The following is a 16,437-nucleotide window of genomic DNA, read 5'->3' as shown; positions in this document are numbered from 1 at the left end:
GTCAACATTACTTGATCCTCAGGCTCTGCATGTAAAGTTTGTGAAGAATTTGTACGAGTGCCGGGTGTTGAGTCTTACTCAGCAACAAAAACTCGCACGACAATATACTAGCTGCCCCCTTAAAAGAGCACACTGGTCGGCCTGGATCGCTGTAGGTGGTGTAGAACCGGTACCAATTGGTCACGTGATCCTCTCGCCAGTTTAAGTCATGGTAATGAAGTGGTGCATGGATGACATCCGTTTGCATAGAATCAGCGCTGTAAGATGAATCGACGTGATGATGTGGCAGAATGGCAGAAAGGAGATATCTTGTTCGGACGTACCTATGACTACATCGTGAACGAAGTTTCCCGATAATTTGGTGTACCAATGCAAACGGTCCAATGTAGACAAGGAATTGTGTGACGCTCACAGCCAGTTCTAAAACGTTCTAAACGGCACGAACCAAGGAAGACTGTGACGCCCCGACTATGGCAATTGGTTTCAAACCAGATAGGAAGTGTTGCTGTTAGTGAATCAGGTCCATATCAACGAGTTTTCGTGTGAATATTACAAGCAGTAGACGTGTGGAGTCGGGTCCCTCGCAAAGGCCGTTGAACACAGTGGGACTTTAAGCTGCACGACTTCAGAGGGCCAAACAACAAAGAAACTGAACAGTACGTGACTGAAGGCAACCCATGTGGTCCGACGAGTTAAATGATGCGAGGTACACCAGCAGCCCAATCGGCCGGTTAAGCTATAGTATGTGAAGCGTCTACTTCAGCCTGGAGGTGCTTCTGTGATGTTTTGGGGGTATTTTCCATACCATCATTTAGGCCCAGTCAGTCAGCTTGCCTTGAACAAGACCCAGGATGTTTATTTGAACGTCCTCGGCAACCGTGACAAAAGCTGTGTTGCACGCTTACTTTCCTGGGTACACGAAAACTCAGGCACCGTATCGCACGTGGGCTGACCCGCTAAAGGAACTGACCTTAATGCAATAGAAAGTGTCTGGGGCTGTTCGAAAGATCAGGTGAAATATAGCAATCCACACACCTGGAACTTAGTTGCTCTGTGCGATGTAATCGCTGAATGGCTTCAGGTGGATATTGCATACCTTAAGAAGATTTTGGACTTCATGCGTCTCAGAATCGAGGCCGTTGCTGCGAATAGAGGGTGTTTTCAAAAAAATGGTTCAAATGGCTCTGAGCACTATGGGACTCAACTGCTGTGGTCATAAGTCTCCTAGAACTTAGAACTACTTAAACCTAACTAACCTAAGGACATCACACACATCCATGCCCGAGGCAGGATTCGAACCTGCGACCGTAGCGGTCGTGCGGTTCCAGACTGTAGCGCCTTTAACCGCTCGGCCACTTCGGCTGGCGAGGGTGTTTTACATGTTGTTACTGTCCCCTGAGGATGACTGATTTTTGTATAGTGTGCCAACAACATAATTTAAATGGCTCTGAGCACTATGGGACTTGACATATGAGGTCATCAGTCCCCTATAACTTAGAACTACTTAAACCTAACTAACCTAAGGACATCACACTCATCCATGCTCAAGGCAGGATTCGAACCTGCGACCGTAGCAGTCGTGCGGTTCCGGACTGAAGCGCTTAGAACCGCTTGGCCACCGCGGCCGTGCCAACAACAAAGCTCTGAAAAAACCTCGAATACTGGTAGCCTATCTTAGTATGGACACTTGTTTTCTGGTAAAGGAGGGAAGAATTAGAAGATGTGTGTTGTGAAACACTCTTTATTACTTCACCCACCAACAAGGCTATTAACCACATAAGACTATATGAAAATCTAATCATTTACATGTACAAAACTTAAAGTTAATCAGGAAACTAGAAAGTTGGAAGCGATGCAAAGGCAGCGATGCCTCAAGGGTCGTCTAGGATGGCGGCGAGCGGCAGTTGGGCGAGTGCCTTTCCCGAGATCTCAGAGAGCAGCCTGTTGTAGGCTGCGTCCAGCGCAGGCTCCAGCGCCGACCACAGCTGCTGCCAGTGCTCGTTCAGCAGCCGGTTCGCCTGCTCCTCTGCAACAGCCCACAAAAAGGAAGCAGGTTAAGCGCGTGGCGGAGGCCCGTGTGGGCAATGGGGCAGCACACAGTGGCAGCCGGTGGCAGCGCCGACAGCAACGTACTGGCGCCCGCCGGCTAGCCGACTCGGCGCGGCATGTGACAGATTCGCTCACTGCAGAAAGGACAGCGCCAGCACGCAGGCTGCTCTTCAGTCCTCAGACGATTTTATAGAATCTGTTCGGTAAAGTACAAGAGTGATTCGATAAATAGTGCAACACTTTTTTTCCAGTTGTGGCTAAAAATATGCGAAATTTGCTGTGGACATCATACACTCCTGGAAATTGAAATAAGAACACCGTGAATTCATTGTCCCAGGAAGGGGAAACTTTATTGACACATTCCTGGGGTCAGATACATCACATGATCACACTGACAGAACCACAGGCACATAGACACAGGCAACAGAGCATGCACAATGTCGGCACTAGTACAGTGTATATCCACCTTTCGCAGCAATGCAGGCTGCTATTCTCCCATGGAGACGATCGTAGAGATGCTGGATGTAGTCCTGTGGAACGGCTTGCCATGCCATTTCCACCTGGCGCCTCAGTTGGACCAGCGTTCGTGCTGGACGTGCAGACCGCGTGAGACGACGCTTCATCCAGTCCCAAACATGCTCAATGGGGGACAGATCCGGAGATCTTGCTGGCCAGGGTAGTTGACTTACACCTTCTAGAGCACGTTGGGTGGCACGGGATACATGCGGACGTGCATTGTCCTGTTGGAACAGCAAGTTCCCTTGCCGGTCTAGGAATGGTAGAACGATGGGTTCGATGACGGTTTGGATGTACCGTGCACTATTCAGTGTCCCCTCGACGATCACCAGTGGTGTACGGCCAGTGTAGGAGATCGCTCCCCACACCATGATGCCGGGTGTTGGCCCTGTGTGCCTCGGTCGTATGCAGTCCTGATTGTGGCGCTCACCTGCACGGCGCCAAACACGCATACGACCATGATTGGCACCTAGGCAGAAGCAACTCTCATCGCTGAAGACGACACGTCTCCATTCGTCCCTCCATTCACGCCTGTCGCGACACCACTGGAGGCGGGCTGCACGATGTTGGGGCGTGAGCGGAAGACGACCTAACGGTGTGCGGGACCGTAGCCCAGCTTCATGGAGACGGTTGAGAATGGTCCTCGCCGATACCCCAGGAGCAACAGTGTCCCTAATTTGCTGGGAAGTGGCGGTGCGGTCCCCTACGGCACTGCGTAGGATCCTACGGTCTTGGCGTGCATCCGTGCGTCGCTGCGGTCCGGTCCCAGGTCGACGGGCACGTGCACCTTCCGCCGACCACTGGCGACAACATCGATGTACTGTGGAGACCTCACGCCCCACGTGTTGAGCAATTCGGCGGTACGTCCACCCGGCCTCCCGCATGCCCACTATACGCCCTCGCTCAAAGTCCGTCAACTGCACATACGGTTCACGTCCACGCTGTCGCGGCATGCTACCAGTGCTAAAGACTGCGATGGAGCTCCGTATGCCACGGCAAACTGGCTGATACTGACGGCGGCGGTGCACAAATGCTGCGCAGCTAGCGCCATTCGACGGCCAACACCGCGGTTCCTGGTGTGTCCGCTGTGCCGTGCGTGTGATCATTGCTTATACAGCCCTCTCGCAGGTCTGACACACCGGTGTCAATGTGTTCTTTTTTCCATTTCCAGGAGTGTAGAATGTTCCCGCTTCAGCCCTTATAGTTTCATGAAGTTCGGGTAGGTGGTGGCGCTATACGTAGCCTTCAAAATGGTCCCTGTAACGGAGGCGCGTTCCAAGCAAAGAGCTGTCACTGAATTTCTTTTGGAAGAACGCGAGAACAGCGCAGATATTCATAGGCGCTTGAAGAATGTGTGGTATCACGTATCAGTGCCATCCCAAGGTCGTCACAGTTAGTAATGGGATTGCAAATTCCCGTTAGACGCCGGTAGCGGTCGCGCGGGATCGGCGGACCCAGTAGTGCACCCCACACTGATCCACACCTCCAGCGGCTCCGTGTAACGAGCGCCACTCAACCGACTTGTACACAACACCACATAGAAAAACACAGAACACAGGAGAAATCCACAGACAAATTCAACGGATCAGGAATAAATGAACACTGCCAATCAGTATACATACAACAAAGATGCAGGAACTTTCAAACAAGATGCTCAAAACACAGCCCTAAAATAACAGCACCCAAAGCACATCTGCTGACCACCTAACAGTATGTAACCACCCCAACTATATTAGCAAAAGATTTAAAAAATACTGAAATCCAGCTACAGCCTAGACCACAAACTGACAATAGAAGAGAAAGCGAACGAAGAAGGCACACAAGTTTTAAATGAAAACACTACTCTCTGTAAAGTCACATTATTTAATACATTAAAGGAATTTTACAGAAAAGGCAACACAAACAGCTAATGTAACTTACACACAAACACACACACACACACACACACACACACACACACACACACACACAAACACACACAAAGAGAGAGAAAAAGTAAACAGAATTCAAATTCGGCGCCAAATTCTCTCGGCAACAAAGGAACGCTGACGTGAGCGCGTTTTACAAAATGAACAGGCGTTTGGAAGAATGAAATTATAAAAAGTACATTAATATGTGTGTGCAGTGCTCTCAGAACGCTGAAGAAGTAGCATCAGTCATAGCAAAACGTGAGTAATAACGAATAAATGGGCAAAACATTTTGCCAAACCAAAATCACGTCCTTTAAAAATCAAGGGATGTGTTAACTCACCGATGAATTTCACATTTCCATCGTTTTGTTTGCAGATGACAAGCTATCAGTGCAGGACACCACACAGATTGTTCTGCAAAAGCCAGTCGGGGTGGCCGAGCGGTTCTAGGCGCTACAGTCTGGAACCGCGCGACAGCTACGGTCGCAGGTTCGAATCCCGTCTCGGGCATGAATGTGTGTGATGTCCTTAGGTTAGTTAGGTTTAAGTAGTTCTAAGTTCTAGGGGACTGATGACCTCAGAAATTAAGTCCCATAGTGCTCAGAGCCATTTGAACCATTTGTTCTGCAAAACCATATAATGTAAGATCACTGTAAGAACTCCGCTATAGTCGGTCCCAAGCCAGATTGAGAAATCAATTCTGGAGTCTTTTAGAATCTGAAATTTCTATCACAGCTAAAAAGATCGTTAAAGTACTTCTTGGCGACTTCAATGCGCAAATTGGGAGCAAAAAGAAATTTAGGGCTGTTGTAGGTGAATATCCAGCACACGCAAGGTCAAACATAAATGGTGAAAGACTTCTCAATATGAGTAAAATGTTCCAGTTAAAACTCATGATGATGATTTATGGTGGAGGGCGTTAAACAGCTACGTCATCAGCGTCGTTGCATTAATGTTATACCGAATAAGATTTTTACACTCTATGTACAAATATCAATGAATCGGAAAACTACGTTTAATCCCACTACAGGAAACATAGAGCAACCCCAAGAATGTGACGGTCATAAAATCTCGTAATAGAGCCCCAGCGAGACACAGCGGGATAAGTAAATAAAATCATGAATAAAACACCTGTAAGGATGCTGTTAAAAAGGGACAAATAACCGTGGCTCGATGGCGCCTTAGAAATAATACATTACCCAGCCACTCTGTGACACATTAAGATCTCACACCAAGTATTTTGGGAAGAATTCCGGACACCACACAAAATTTTAAGACACGAACAACACTCGCCTCATTATCGGTTAAAATAGAGGGAAGATCCTGTGGAAAACCCAGTTCAAACATCAAGTCGTCATATAAAATACACTCATTTAAAAGATGTCGTACTGACAGCTGTGTCCCGCATCTCTGACATTCTGGGGGCTCCTCCCGGCGTAAAAGGAAGCCATGTATCAATCGACAATGTCCCACTTTAAGCAGAGTAAAGGCTGCTTCTTCATACCGTCGCGAGCGGAAGGAGGTAATCCATGGTCGCACTGAAGTCTTGATGGAACGCAGTTTATTGTTCCAACCACTGTAACTTCCACCAACATACAGCCTTCCTGGTCACAAACGAAGTGACAGCCCGGAGAGGGACTGAACAGCGGGCAGGAGGGGGAAGGGAGCAAGCCTCCTTAGCAGCAGCATCAGTGAGCTCGTTTCCCTGGATGCCTGTGTACCTTGGAACCCAGCAAAAAATGATTTCCTTGTTTTGCCTATGCAAGAGAAGGAGAGCGTCCTGTAGCTGTTGCACCATCCGATCTGCTGGATACATCTGTCCAAGAGCGAGAAGGGCACTTTGAGAATCAGAGCAGATGATAAATTTTTTGTGACGACGCCTTCTCATCTGCTCCATTGTCCTCAGGATAGTAAACAGTTCCGCGTAATAAACTGAAAACTGCTCTGGGAGCCCTATCTGGAGGACAATGTCGGGGAACACGACAGAACAACCGAATAAATCTCCCTGCTTAGAACCATCCGTGTAGACAGTAAAAAAATCTGGGTGGCTACGTAAAATTTCATTAAATTTAACTTTAAAAACACAGTCTTGGGTACAATCCTGCTTGTAAGCAGTTCTAAAAGCAATCTGGGCCTTGGTAGTAGCCAGGGGGAGGCCCTACACCAACCCTGGCTTTGGACCTAAATGCCACCAACCTGTAATAATTCAGGGCTTTCCCTTGCACGGATCCCAAATGGCCGTGTTGCTTGTGGCCGATGATCAAACAGTTGATTCAGTGGTGGCTGAGCAACATAACTGGATGCTGGCGATGTAGGAACGGAAAATGCCCTATATTGTTGGTGTACCACGAGAAGAAGACGTCGAATAGACAGTGGGGCTCATAGGCCTCTGCACACAAACAACCGGGCTCGTGCGATAGATCCCTGTAGACAGCCTAATACCCTCGTGATGAACTGCATTTTAAGGTATGAAGGCCTCGCTGACCCATAAATCGGGCAACCGTATTCAAGCTGGGAATCGCACAAAGGCCTTATAAAGTTGGAGCAGGCGTTGCCTGTCAGCTCCCCAAGACCTATGACTGACACATTTCAGTATTTTTAAGGTTTTGAGACATCTGAGTTTCAGTTCTTTAAGATGTGGCAACCATGTTAATTTCTCATCAAAGATAAGACCTAGATACTTTACCTTTTCCTTAAAAGTGGGAATTGTGTGCCCCATTTTTAAAATGGGCAAACTAAACAGACAGAGGGAACGATTAAAATCAACACAAACTGTTTTCTCAAATGAGAATTTAAAACCTGTGGTGCAAGACCATTCCTCCAACTGCCTGACCATCAGCTGCAATTGCCGAGTGGCCGTGGCGAGACTGTAGGATGCACAGAAGATGGAAAAGTCGTCCACAAACAAGGAACATAGTACTGGACGTCACACTGTGGTTATAACACTATTGATTGCAATGGCGAAAGCCGTGACACATAAAACACTCCCTTGAGGGACACCATTCTCTTGCTTAAAACGGTCAGACAGGGCATTCCCAACCCTGTATCTAAAATATCTGTCCGAAAGAAAGGGCCATATGAAGGTCGGTAGACGTCCATGGAATCCCCACTGAAGGAGTTGCGACAAAATATTATGCCTCCAGGTAGTATTGTAGGCCTTTTCCATATCGAAGAAAACACCGATAAGGTGTTACTTGCGAAGAAAGCTTGCTGAATTGCATCTTCGAGCAGGGTCACGTTATCGAGAGTGGAGCGATACCTCTGAACCGTGAATTTACTTTCAAAACCTTTTCCTGAGAATTTACTTTATTTACTAGCGATTCATCAAGAACATTAACACATTTAATCACACTATGTGAGCGTGGAAGCAGCTGCCAGTGGGTAATTGATGAAAACAAATTAAATTTCTTTCAACAAATGGAAATTTAATTCCTAAAAGCCCTTTTTTAATGCAGATTTAAAATTATAATCAGAAAGCACCCTCAAAATATCAAGTTACAATTTTATTCAGAGGCAGAAAGAACAAATACTGACGGTATGAGCTTTCGGGCTGAGAAACTTGCCGCTGCCTTTTGACACGGCCGTAGTCACGACAGCTCACAAAACCTCTGAAAGACTACACGCACATCGCAACACACCAGATTACTTTAAACTAAAAATTTTAACACACAAGCACATAAACTATGCATCCTGTAGGAGGGATGGAAATGGTACAAAACACTAACATTAAAAAAAATTAACTTGCCACCGAAAGTGTAACTTGATTTTAAAAGGAAAACTCTTGCAGTGGAACGGTGGCAACTTTATATACCAAAATGACCATTTAAATAAAAAACCCATGAAATGCAGTATTACATAAAATATACAAACATGCTCTGCATTATACATACACCGCCTCTCAAGAAGATAGACAAGATAAAAACATATTTCAGGAATTCGGCCGTTACACTTCAAGCAATAAATTCGTTAACACCGAATCCGACAAACATGACAGAGGCAGCTATTAACGTATGCAGACCGACAGACAGACAGTCAGACACTAACTGCCAAACAAATGCGGACGAGAGACAGACGAGCAAGCTGGAGACGAGAGACTGACCAAGAAAACAAGTAGAATTTAACAAGTAAATGAAACAACATATCACGATTCACTTAACTTCTAATAAACTGCGATGTCTGGCGAAGACCTGGCGCATCATCCCCAAAACGCTCTCCCGAACCGTCCGCTGCCAGCCGCTTCAACGGACGCAGGAAGGCGCGCCGATCTCCCGTCTCACGGCGTCGCAGCTCGCACCGGCCAGACAGATGTCGTGGGTTGACTCCTGTTGCTCTCGTGTCGACCGCGCAGCCACTACCCCTCGCTATACGGCGCCGCCCACTGGACTCGACGTGGCGACCTCACATGCGCCGACGCTCAAGGCGGACAAGTCATCTTGTCTCTCAGTGCGCGACCGACCAACCGATCGATCCAACCGCCAATGATCGTTGCCTCAGCAACTCGAGCACACTGGCGGCCTAACACATACTAGCACTCCAGACGACTGACAGACACTGACTATCTTACACTGACCTGGCTGACCAACTGACCGACTGGCAAGTTCATAGCGCCGCTTAAATGCACGTGAACAGGCAACCTTTCCCCTTTCCCACCAGAGGGAGACACCAAAGCTGCGATTGCCACAGCAGCGCCACCGCCAGAAACGGAGGGCGACTGCTTCACACAACGCGCTGCGGCGCACTCTTCAAAACAGCAATTTTTACCACGGTGCAACCTCCTTGACCCACACTGGGAGCGACTGAGTGGGGATCTGGTTTCAAGAACCCACACTAGGCGCCGATTGACCATACGCTTCAGTGTCTTTCCTACATAGCTTGTCAGGCTAATACTATGATAACTACCAGCGTCTGTCCGATCCTTTACTGGTTTTCAAAACTGGGATTAAAATTTTCCACGAGTTGGGAAAGTCGTCAGTTATCCAAATTTTATTGAAGAGCTGCAGGAGGACTTCCTTCGACCATCGGTCCAACTGTTGCAACATGCTGTCGGTTATCAGGTCATTTCCAGGTGATATATTCACAAGCAACTGACAATGCAGAATCCAGCTTCCACAGAGAGAAAGGCTGCTTGTATTCTTCCATGTTGATGAAACTAAAATCAAGAACAACCTTCTCCTGGGCCTCCTGATATCGACGGAAGGTGGGATCCTGCCTGCAATCAGCCATAATGGATTTATATGATTAAGCCACTGTCTGAGCTGTGTCCCTCATCGATGTTACAAGAGACGCATGTAATTGTACAGATGCTACTGGCAGTCGACATTTGTGACTTGAGATCCTCCTGCCGGCTTCCCATACTTAACTCGCGGATGTGGACGTGTTGATGGAGTGCAGGTACTCTTGCCAAGACCTCTGCTTATTCTCTCGAATTACTCTCCTCGCCTTTGCTTGTGCTATTCGGGAGTTTGCAAGATTTGCATTTCTAGGGCATCGATTGAATCTGCGCATAGCTGCCCTCCTCTGCCTGATTGCAAAATGACACTCATCATTCCACCAAGGGACGGGTCGCCTCCTAGGCACTTCCACGGACTTTGGGATGGATGCATCAGCTGTAATGTGATCCACACAGTCCTGGACGCTGTCACATTGCTCGAAAGCTAACTGTCTGTAAAGAACACCATCTCGGTGGCTTTCTTCCAGGATCTGCTCCATCAGGCAGATCGATCCAGATAGGGAACGATCACTACCATGAAGGTCATTGTCCACTGCCCACTGAGCAGTGTCCCCAAGTGCAGGTGAGCAGAAGGAGAGGTCTATGGCTGCAGACGAACCTGTAGTGGCGCTAAAATGAATGGCTTGACCAAAGTTCCGCAATTTAAGATCTGTTGTGTGTAGCATATCCTCAAGTACTCGACCCTTGGGGCATGTGGTGTTAGAACCCCATAGTGCACAGTGTGCAATGAAGTCCCCCAAAAGGAGACAGGGTCAGGGTAGTTCATCAATAAGATGAGTGTGGACCCCACTATCAAGAGGCTCATGGGGTGGTAAGTACACAGAGCACACTGTGATGTCAACATGAGCCACTATCCAAACAGAAACCACTTGTAGTGTTGTTGTTAAGGGAATAGGTGAGGAGTGAAAAGTGTCCTTACAAACACTGCAACCCCAACTTTGCCCTCTCAACAGTAAGGTCGTCGTTTCTATAAAGGAGATAGCCTCCAAGTACAGGAGTGTCGGTCTCTTTAAAGTGAGTCTCTCGTAGGCAGAGACAAAATGGACTGTTCTGTACAACGAGTCGCAGTTCCTCCAAATGAGTCCTGTATCCATTGATATACCATTGGAGTATGGGAGCCATTTTATCAACGTGGTCTTGATTTATCCCTGTCTTTGCGCCAGGGTGCTGAGGCGCTCTGGTGATGAGGCATCAAAATCCATGATGTCCTCATCAGCAGTCAGATGTGCCAGAATGACGTCTGATGGTACCCAGGTCAGCTTTTGACCCACATGTTGGGATCCTTTCCCCACTTACTTTCCCATCAAGGATGAGGGGGAAATGGGGCGGTAAGAGCCACTTTTCTTTGAAGAAACTTGGCATTGAGGGGCACTTTGCTTTTGGGGTGTCTTCCAGCTGTGCACTGTGGAAGCATTACTTGCTCCTTCCATCGTAGCTGTCTGGATCTCTATGTCTTTCACTTTACTTTGGCACATACAGGTGCATGTACAGGTGCTAGAGGTGGATAAGGGAACACTGGACGTCGTCTACGTCGAAGTGTCGACTTCAGTAACAGGTTTCTGCACCACCAAAGCATAAGAAGTGACAAATACAAGGGGTTGCATCGCCTGATAGTCCGTTTTGGCTTCTGCGTAGGGGATCTGCTTGGTCACTTTGATTTCCTGAATTTTGTATTCCTCTGCAAAAACAGGGCAGCCTCAGCTCCAGACTGGGTGGCTCCCAGAGCAGTTAATGCAGACTGCTGGAGATGGATAGTCAGCCCCAGCTTCAGGGGCTGCCTTTGCACACTTCCCACAAGTCGCTTCGCCCCTGCAACTCAGCGTTGTATGGCCAAAACTCTGGAATTTGAAGCATTGCTTAGGGTTAGGTGCATAGGGCTGAACCCTAAGTCAGAGGAAACCTGCCTTGATGTGTTCAGGTAGCGTTGGAGAATTGAAAGTCGCAATAAAAGTGGCAGTCTTCTCAATCTCTCTATTGTTCTTGTGAGTCCTTTGTTCCACATCTGTGATCCCTATGGTGCCCATTCTTGTTTGAGTTCAGCAATGTCGATATCCATAATACCCCGGCAGGTTACCACGCCTTAAGGGAGTTATGCAACTCAACAATGATGTCGTACTCACTCAATATCTGTGATTTCTTAAGTTACACCTGCTTAGCCCTGTTAGTCTCAACAAGTAAGGAACCATTTCTCAACCGCTTAATAGATTTTAGGGTACCAACCAACCCTTCCAAGCGTTTATGGATATAGAATGGGGGCAATTTTTCAAACATCCACTCCTTCGTCTTGGTCACTATGATTGTGATTCATAACTCCTTGAACCCCATTAATGGCAAGAAGTTGATTATCAGGAGGACAAGCCTCCCTCATTCATTTGGATGAATGAGTGTGAGAACTCCCAGGCAGTACAACATTCCCGCTGGGAGGAGAAGAAGAAGATTTCGAGAGTTCCATCTCAGTCCCACGAGCAGCTAGGAAAATATGGGTCCACTCAGACAGAGCCCCATGTGCCTGAGTAAGCCTTATACAACTGAGGTGTCCTCTAACGACTGTTCCACCTGGACGGCCATACATCACATCACCGTGCAGCACACCTTGAGATTGAGAGTTTTTTTTATAGAGGTTTATTCCATCCTCACGATCCAGGCAGTCAAGCCAAGATCCCCATTCCCTGTGGCATACAATGTTCCACTGGCACTTATGGTGTCAGGGAACTGGTGGCACTTACCAGTCCCCAGCTCAGAAACCCTGGGGTCACCAAGCCCGTACTCAGCAAACAAATGCTGAGTCCCTGAGGGCTAAAACTCATGTCTACACATTTCCGCAAACTACGAAAAAAGCCAAAACTAGGAGATATCGCAATCCAAACCTAGAGGAATTTCAACTGGATGACGTAGCCATATCTAAAAGGCATATCATGAAAATTATGAATGTTAAAATAGTCAGAAATAGGGAATTCTATTCAGACTATTATCTCTCTAAGATTAAAATACAATCTCTCCCACCTACAACAAAAAAGGCGACCAATAAAGTCGTCAGATACAACAAAAGTACAGCTAATATTACAAAAGAAAATATAGACAAATTTTGAGAAGAAATTGAGACAAGTAAAGAAGGTGATTGGCATGAACTCAGATGCAAATAACTCAAGCAGCAGAGGGAACTTTAGGATAGACCAAGAATAAAAACGAAGACATGATGGAATGAGGCATGTGTAGAAACACTAATACAAAGAGGTCAAAAATGGAGAAAATGGAGATGTTCGTAAAAGAGGAAGACCTTGAACAGTTCATACAACAATGCAAAACAAACATAAAAAATAATCCGGAAAATCAATAGAAACTTTGAAAATTCTCAGCCTATTGAAATAGAAGAAAATTTCACCAAAAATAATACTAGAAATTTTTACCAAACTTTTAAACACATACTTAAAGGATATCAGGCACAAAGTATTTGTTTCAAAGATGAAAATGGCAATATGGTATTAAATAACAAAGAAAATTGTGAAATTTTCGCAAAATGTTTTGAAAAGCTGTTAAACTGTTCAGTTCCAACAGATAAATTGGAATTTACAGTAACATCTAAAAATCTAGAGCAAGATTTCCCACCAACAGAGTTACAAATCCACGAAGCCATCAAAACACTCAAAAACAATAAGGCAAGTGGTGAAGACTTCAGCAGAATTATTGAAGTGGTCAGAACCAAAAGTTATAAAGGATCTACATCTGCTTTTTGACAACATTTGGAAAACTGAAAAGATTACAAAATGTCAATAATTACAAAGGAGTGTCACTTCTACCAATGGCATACAAAGTATTATCAAAAATTCTCCTGAATAGAGTGGTAGATACTTTAGACAAACAACTGGGAGAATATCGGGGTAGTTTTCGAAAGGGAAGATCCTGTGCAGAAGAAATTTTTAACTTAAAGTCTATAACTCGCCATAGAATGTTAACCAGCAAACCAATAATAGTGTCTAGAAGTTTGGAAGGTAGGAGACGAGATACTGGCAGAAATAAAGTTGTGAGGACGGGGCGTGAGTCGTGCTTGGGTAGCTCAGTTGGTAGAGCACTTGCCCGCGAAAGGCAAAGGTTCCGAGTTCGAGTCTCGGTCCGGCACACAGTTTTAATCTGCCAGGAAGTTTCAATAATAGTGTCATTTATTGATTTCAAGAAAGCATTTGAGTGTGCAGACAGAGAAACAATAGATAAGGTCATTGGAGAATTTGGTGTTAAATCAAAATTATCAAATATAATTCGTGAAACACTAACAGGTACAACGTCTAAAGTCAAATTTATGGAAGAAGTATTCAGCCATTTGAAATAAAAACTGGATTTAGATAAGGTGATGGTTTATCGCCTTTACTGTTTAATTGTGTTATAGAAAAAATTGTAAAGATCTGGAATTCGGAACGAAAAAGTCACAAAATTGGACCAATAACTCTGGGAACGAAAACAAATGGAACTAAGGTAAACTGCTTAGTTTTTGTGGATGATTTTTCAATACTTTCAGAAAACCTGACAGAATGAGTTATTCAGATAAACCTTCTGGGAAAAATAACAGGCAGAACTGGTCTCAAAATTTCAGCTAAAAAAACAAAATTCGTGACAAACATAAAAAATGCGCCAAAATTCATAGAAACATAAATATGTAAAATAGAGCGCGTAAATAAATTTAAATATAATGGGGAAACTATACAACAGAATAGACTAGAAAAATCTGCATTAGATGTAAGAATTAACAAAATGGAAAGAGCATATGGTTTGACCAAAAATATTTACAACAAGAAATGTATATCTAGAAAAACTAAAACACTACACCACAGTGGTACGACCAGAATGTTTATATGGATCTGAATGCCTAACGATGAACTATAAGATGGACAAACTAGAGGTACTGGAAAGAAGGACTATTAGAAAAATAATGGGTGCAATATAAACTGCAAATGTTTGGAAAATAAGAAGTAATGAGGAGATTTACAAAAATATAGAGAAAATGGCCAAAAGAAAATTAACGTTTTTTGGATACTTCTACGGAACGGATAAAAATTGACTAACAAAACAATACTCCGGTATTTCTGGAAGAAGAAGCCGACGATAGCATGGATTACAGAAGTAAGGAAAGATCTAGAAAGAAACAACCTTTCGGAATCAGAAATAGCAGAAAGATACTGTTTTAAAAATAAAATACTAAATTCGGAAGGCTTTCAAGGCAGAAGAAATAAAAAATCGGGAACAACAGGGACAGAAGAAAGGTAGAGAATTCATGGGAAGAAAATAAGGGGATTCTGGAAAAATAGGAAACAATAACAAAGGAGGAAGAGGAACTGAAGTTGTTAATGTTATAATGTTATCCTAGTTGGTCAATATGATTGTTAAAAAAAAAACTTTCTTTAGGCTTCACTTTATTAGATCAGTTACAACCCGATAATGTCTACTTTTTCAGTTTTCAATAAACAAAATCCACTGAGGATGGCACAGAGGTTTTGAAGCATGTTTGGGTAAAAAGAAAAACCATTTTTTTTTTTTTTTTTTTGCGTAACAGGCGGATCTATATTCAATAATGTAACTCCAAACACGGAAAGAAAGGCTACTGCAGATCCAAAAGATGAATACCTTTCTAGACTATTATGATTACAAGTAACTTCATTTTCACCTTCTGTGCTATTTTTTGTGTCTTCAGCACAACTTTTTTGATGGATTTTTTTTACCTTTTTCAGTTCACGATATTCAAGGCTGACTCCTGTATGAAGCCATTAATTAAGCGTGACTCTCCCTGTCTTGGTGTGGCTTTCGGGTGACTTGCTTTTTCTTCTTCCTGTAGAATTGTAAGGCTCCACAGCGTGATTCGATTGCGGACGGTATACCGAGCCTAATTGATTCAGGAATGAGGTGATTACTTGCATTTCGTCACGTAGTATTTGGTGAAAGTGTGTATGTGCTGGAAAGAGGTATATCGCGCTCAACTGTCAATTACGTTAGTTTTTATTTGGTTGTTTGTTTTTTTGGTTCGTTAGGGCAGCTTTGCAAGCACTTTCCTTGAGATATTCTCTTCGTTTCTGTATTGTATAGAACTATGTTTTGAAGAATAGTGAAAATGCTACAATATCAGACAGTGAATTAGATGTAAACACTAGGATATGAGGGGTCAGCTGTACCACCGTCATGTCACCAAGAGACGCGCACAGATACAGCGAAGAAAATTGAAATGCTCATTAGCTCATAGCCGCAAGGACTGGATAATGATACGACTTAATTGCAGGGTGCGCCTTACAACTACAATCTTGAACATTGCTTCTGGCTGTGTGACCTCAACATATCATCCGCTACGGAACATAACTAGGTATGCGAGGATGGATGACATGTCGCTCGAAGTATTGGAGGGTTCGAGAAAGCGGGCGAATGCCGAGATATGTGTAACGCACACCAGACCCGAATGGTACCTCATTCTAGAAAGCATATGCTGCAAGACGGAGAAGCCGCAAGAAAGCTAATTAGCGTACCTATCGGCTGGACAAACTGTCAGCAAACACTGCAGAAATTCTGAAGCATTTCACGCAGTAAGACATCTTTGTATAGATGTCCAGGCAACTTGAAATATCTCTATTGTACACGTTTAACCTGCTTCCATAGCATGTAGGGACTTCCTTAAAATATTGCTTTACGTTTATGTTATTTGATCTACAATATTATTGTTTAAATGTGTTGCGCGACCTCTCCGCCGGAGGTTCGAGG

At 44.8% G+C, this 16,437-nt stretch overlaps 1 protein-coding gene across 1 annotated transcript in view; it reads right to left on the bottom strand.

Annotated features, from left to right (window-relative positions):
* Nucleotides 1-1,871: 1,871 nt before the first annotated feature.
* The window catches only part of LOC124712422, a 33,207-nt gene continuing 18,641 nt past the window's right edge, over nt 1,872-16,437 (bottom strand). Inside the window, exon 5 of the mRNA XM_047242716.1 lies at nt 1,872-2,026. Coding sequence (XP_047098672.1) covers nt 1,872-2,026 — 155 coding nt within the window. The remainder of the gene's footprint in view (nt 2,027-16,437) is intronic.

The sequence above is a fragment of the Schistocerca piceifrons genome, chromosome 8, assembly GCF_021461385.2.
Source record: "Schistocerca piceifrons isolate TAMUIC-IGC-003096 chromosome 8, iqSchPice1.1, whole genome shotgun sequence".
NCBI lineage: Eukaryota > Metazoa > Arthropoda > Insecta > Orthoptera > Acrididae > Schistocerca > Schistocerca piceifrons.
This window is presented reverse-complemented; position numbering and strand designations above follow the sequence as displayed.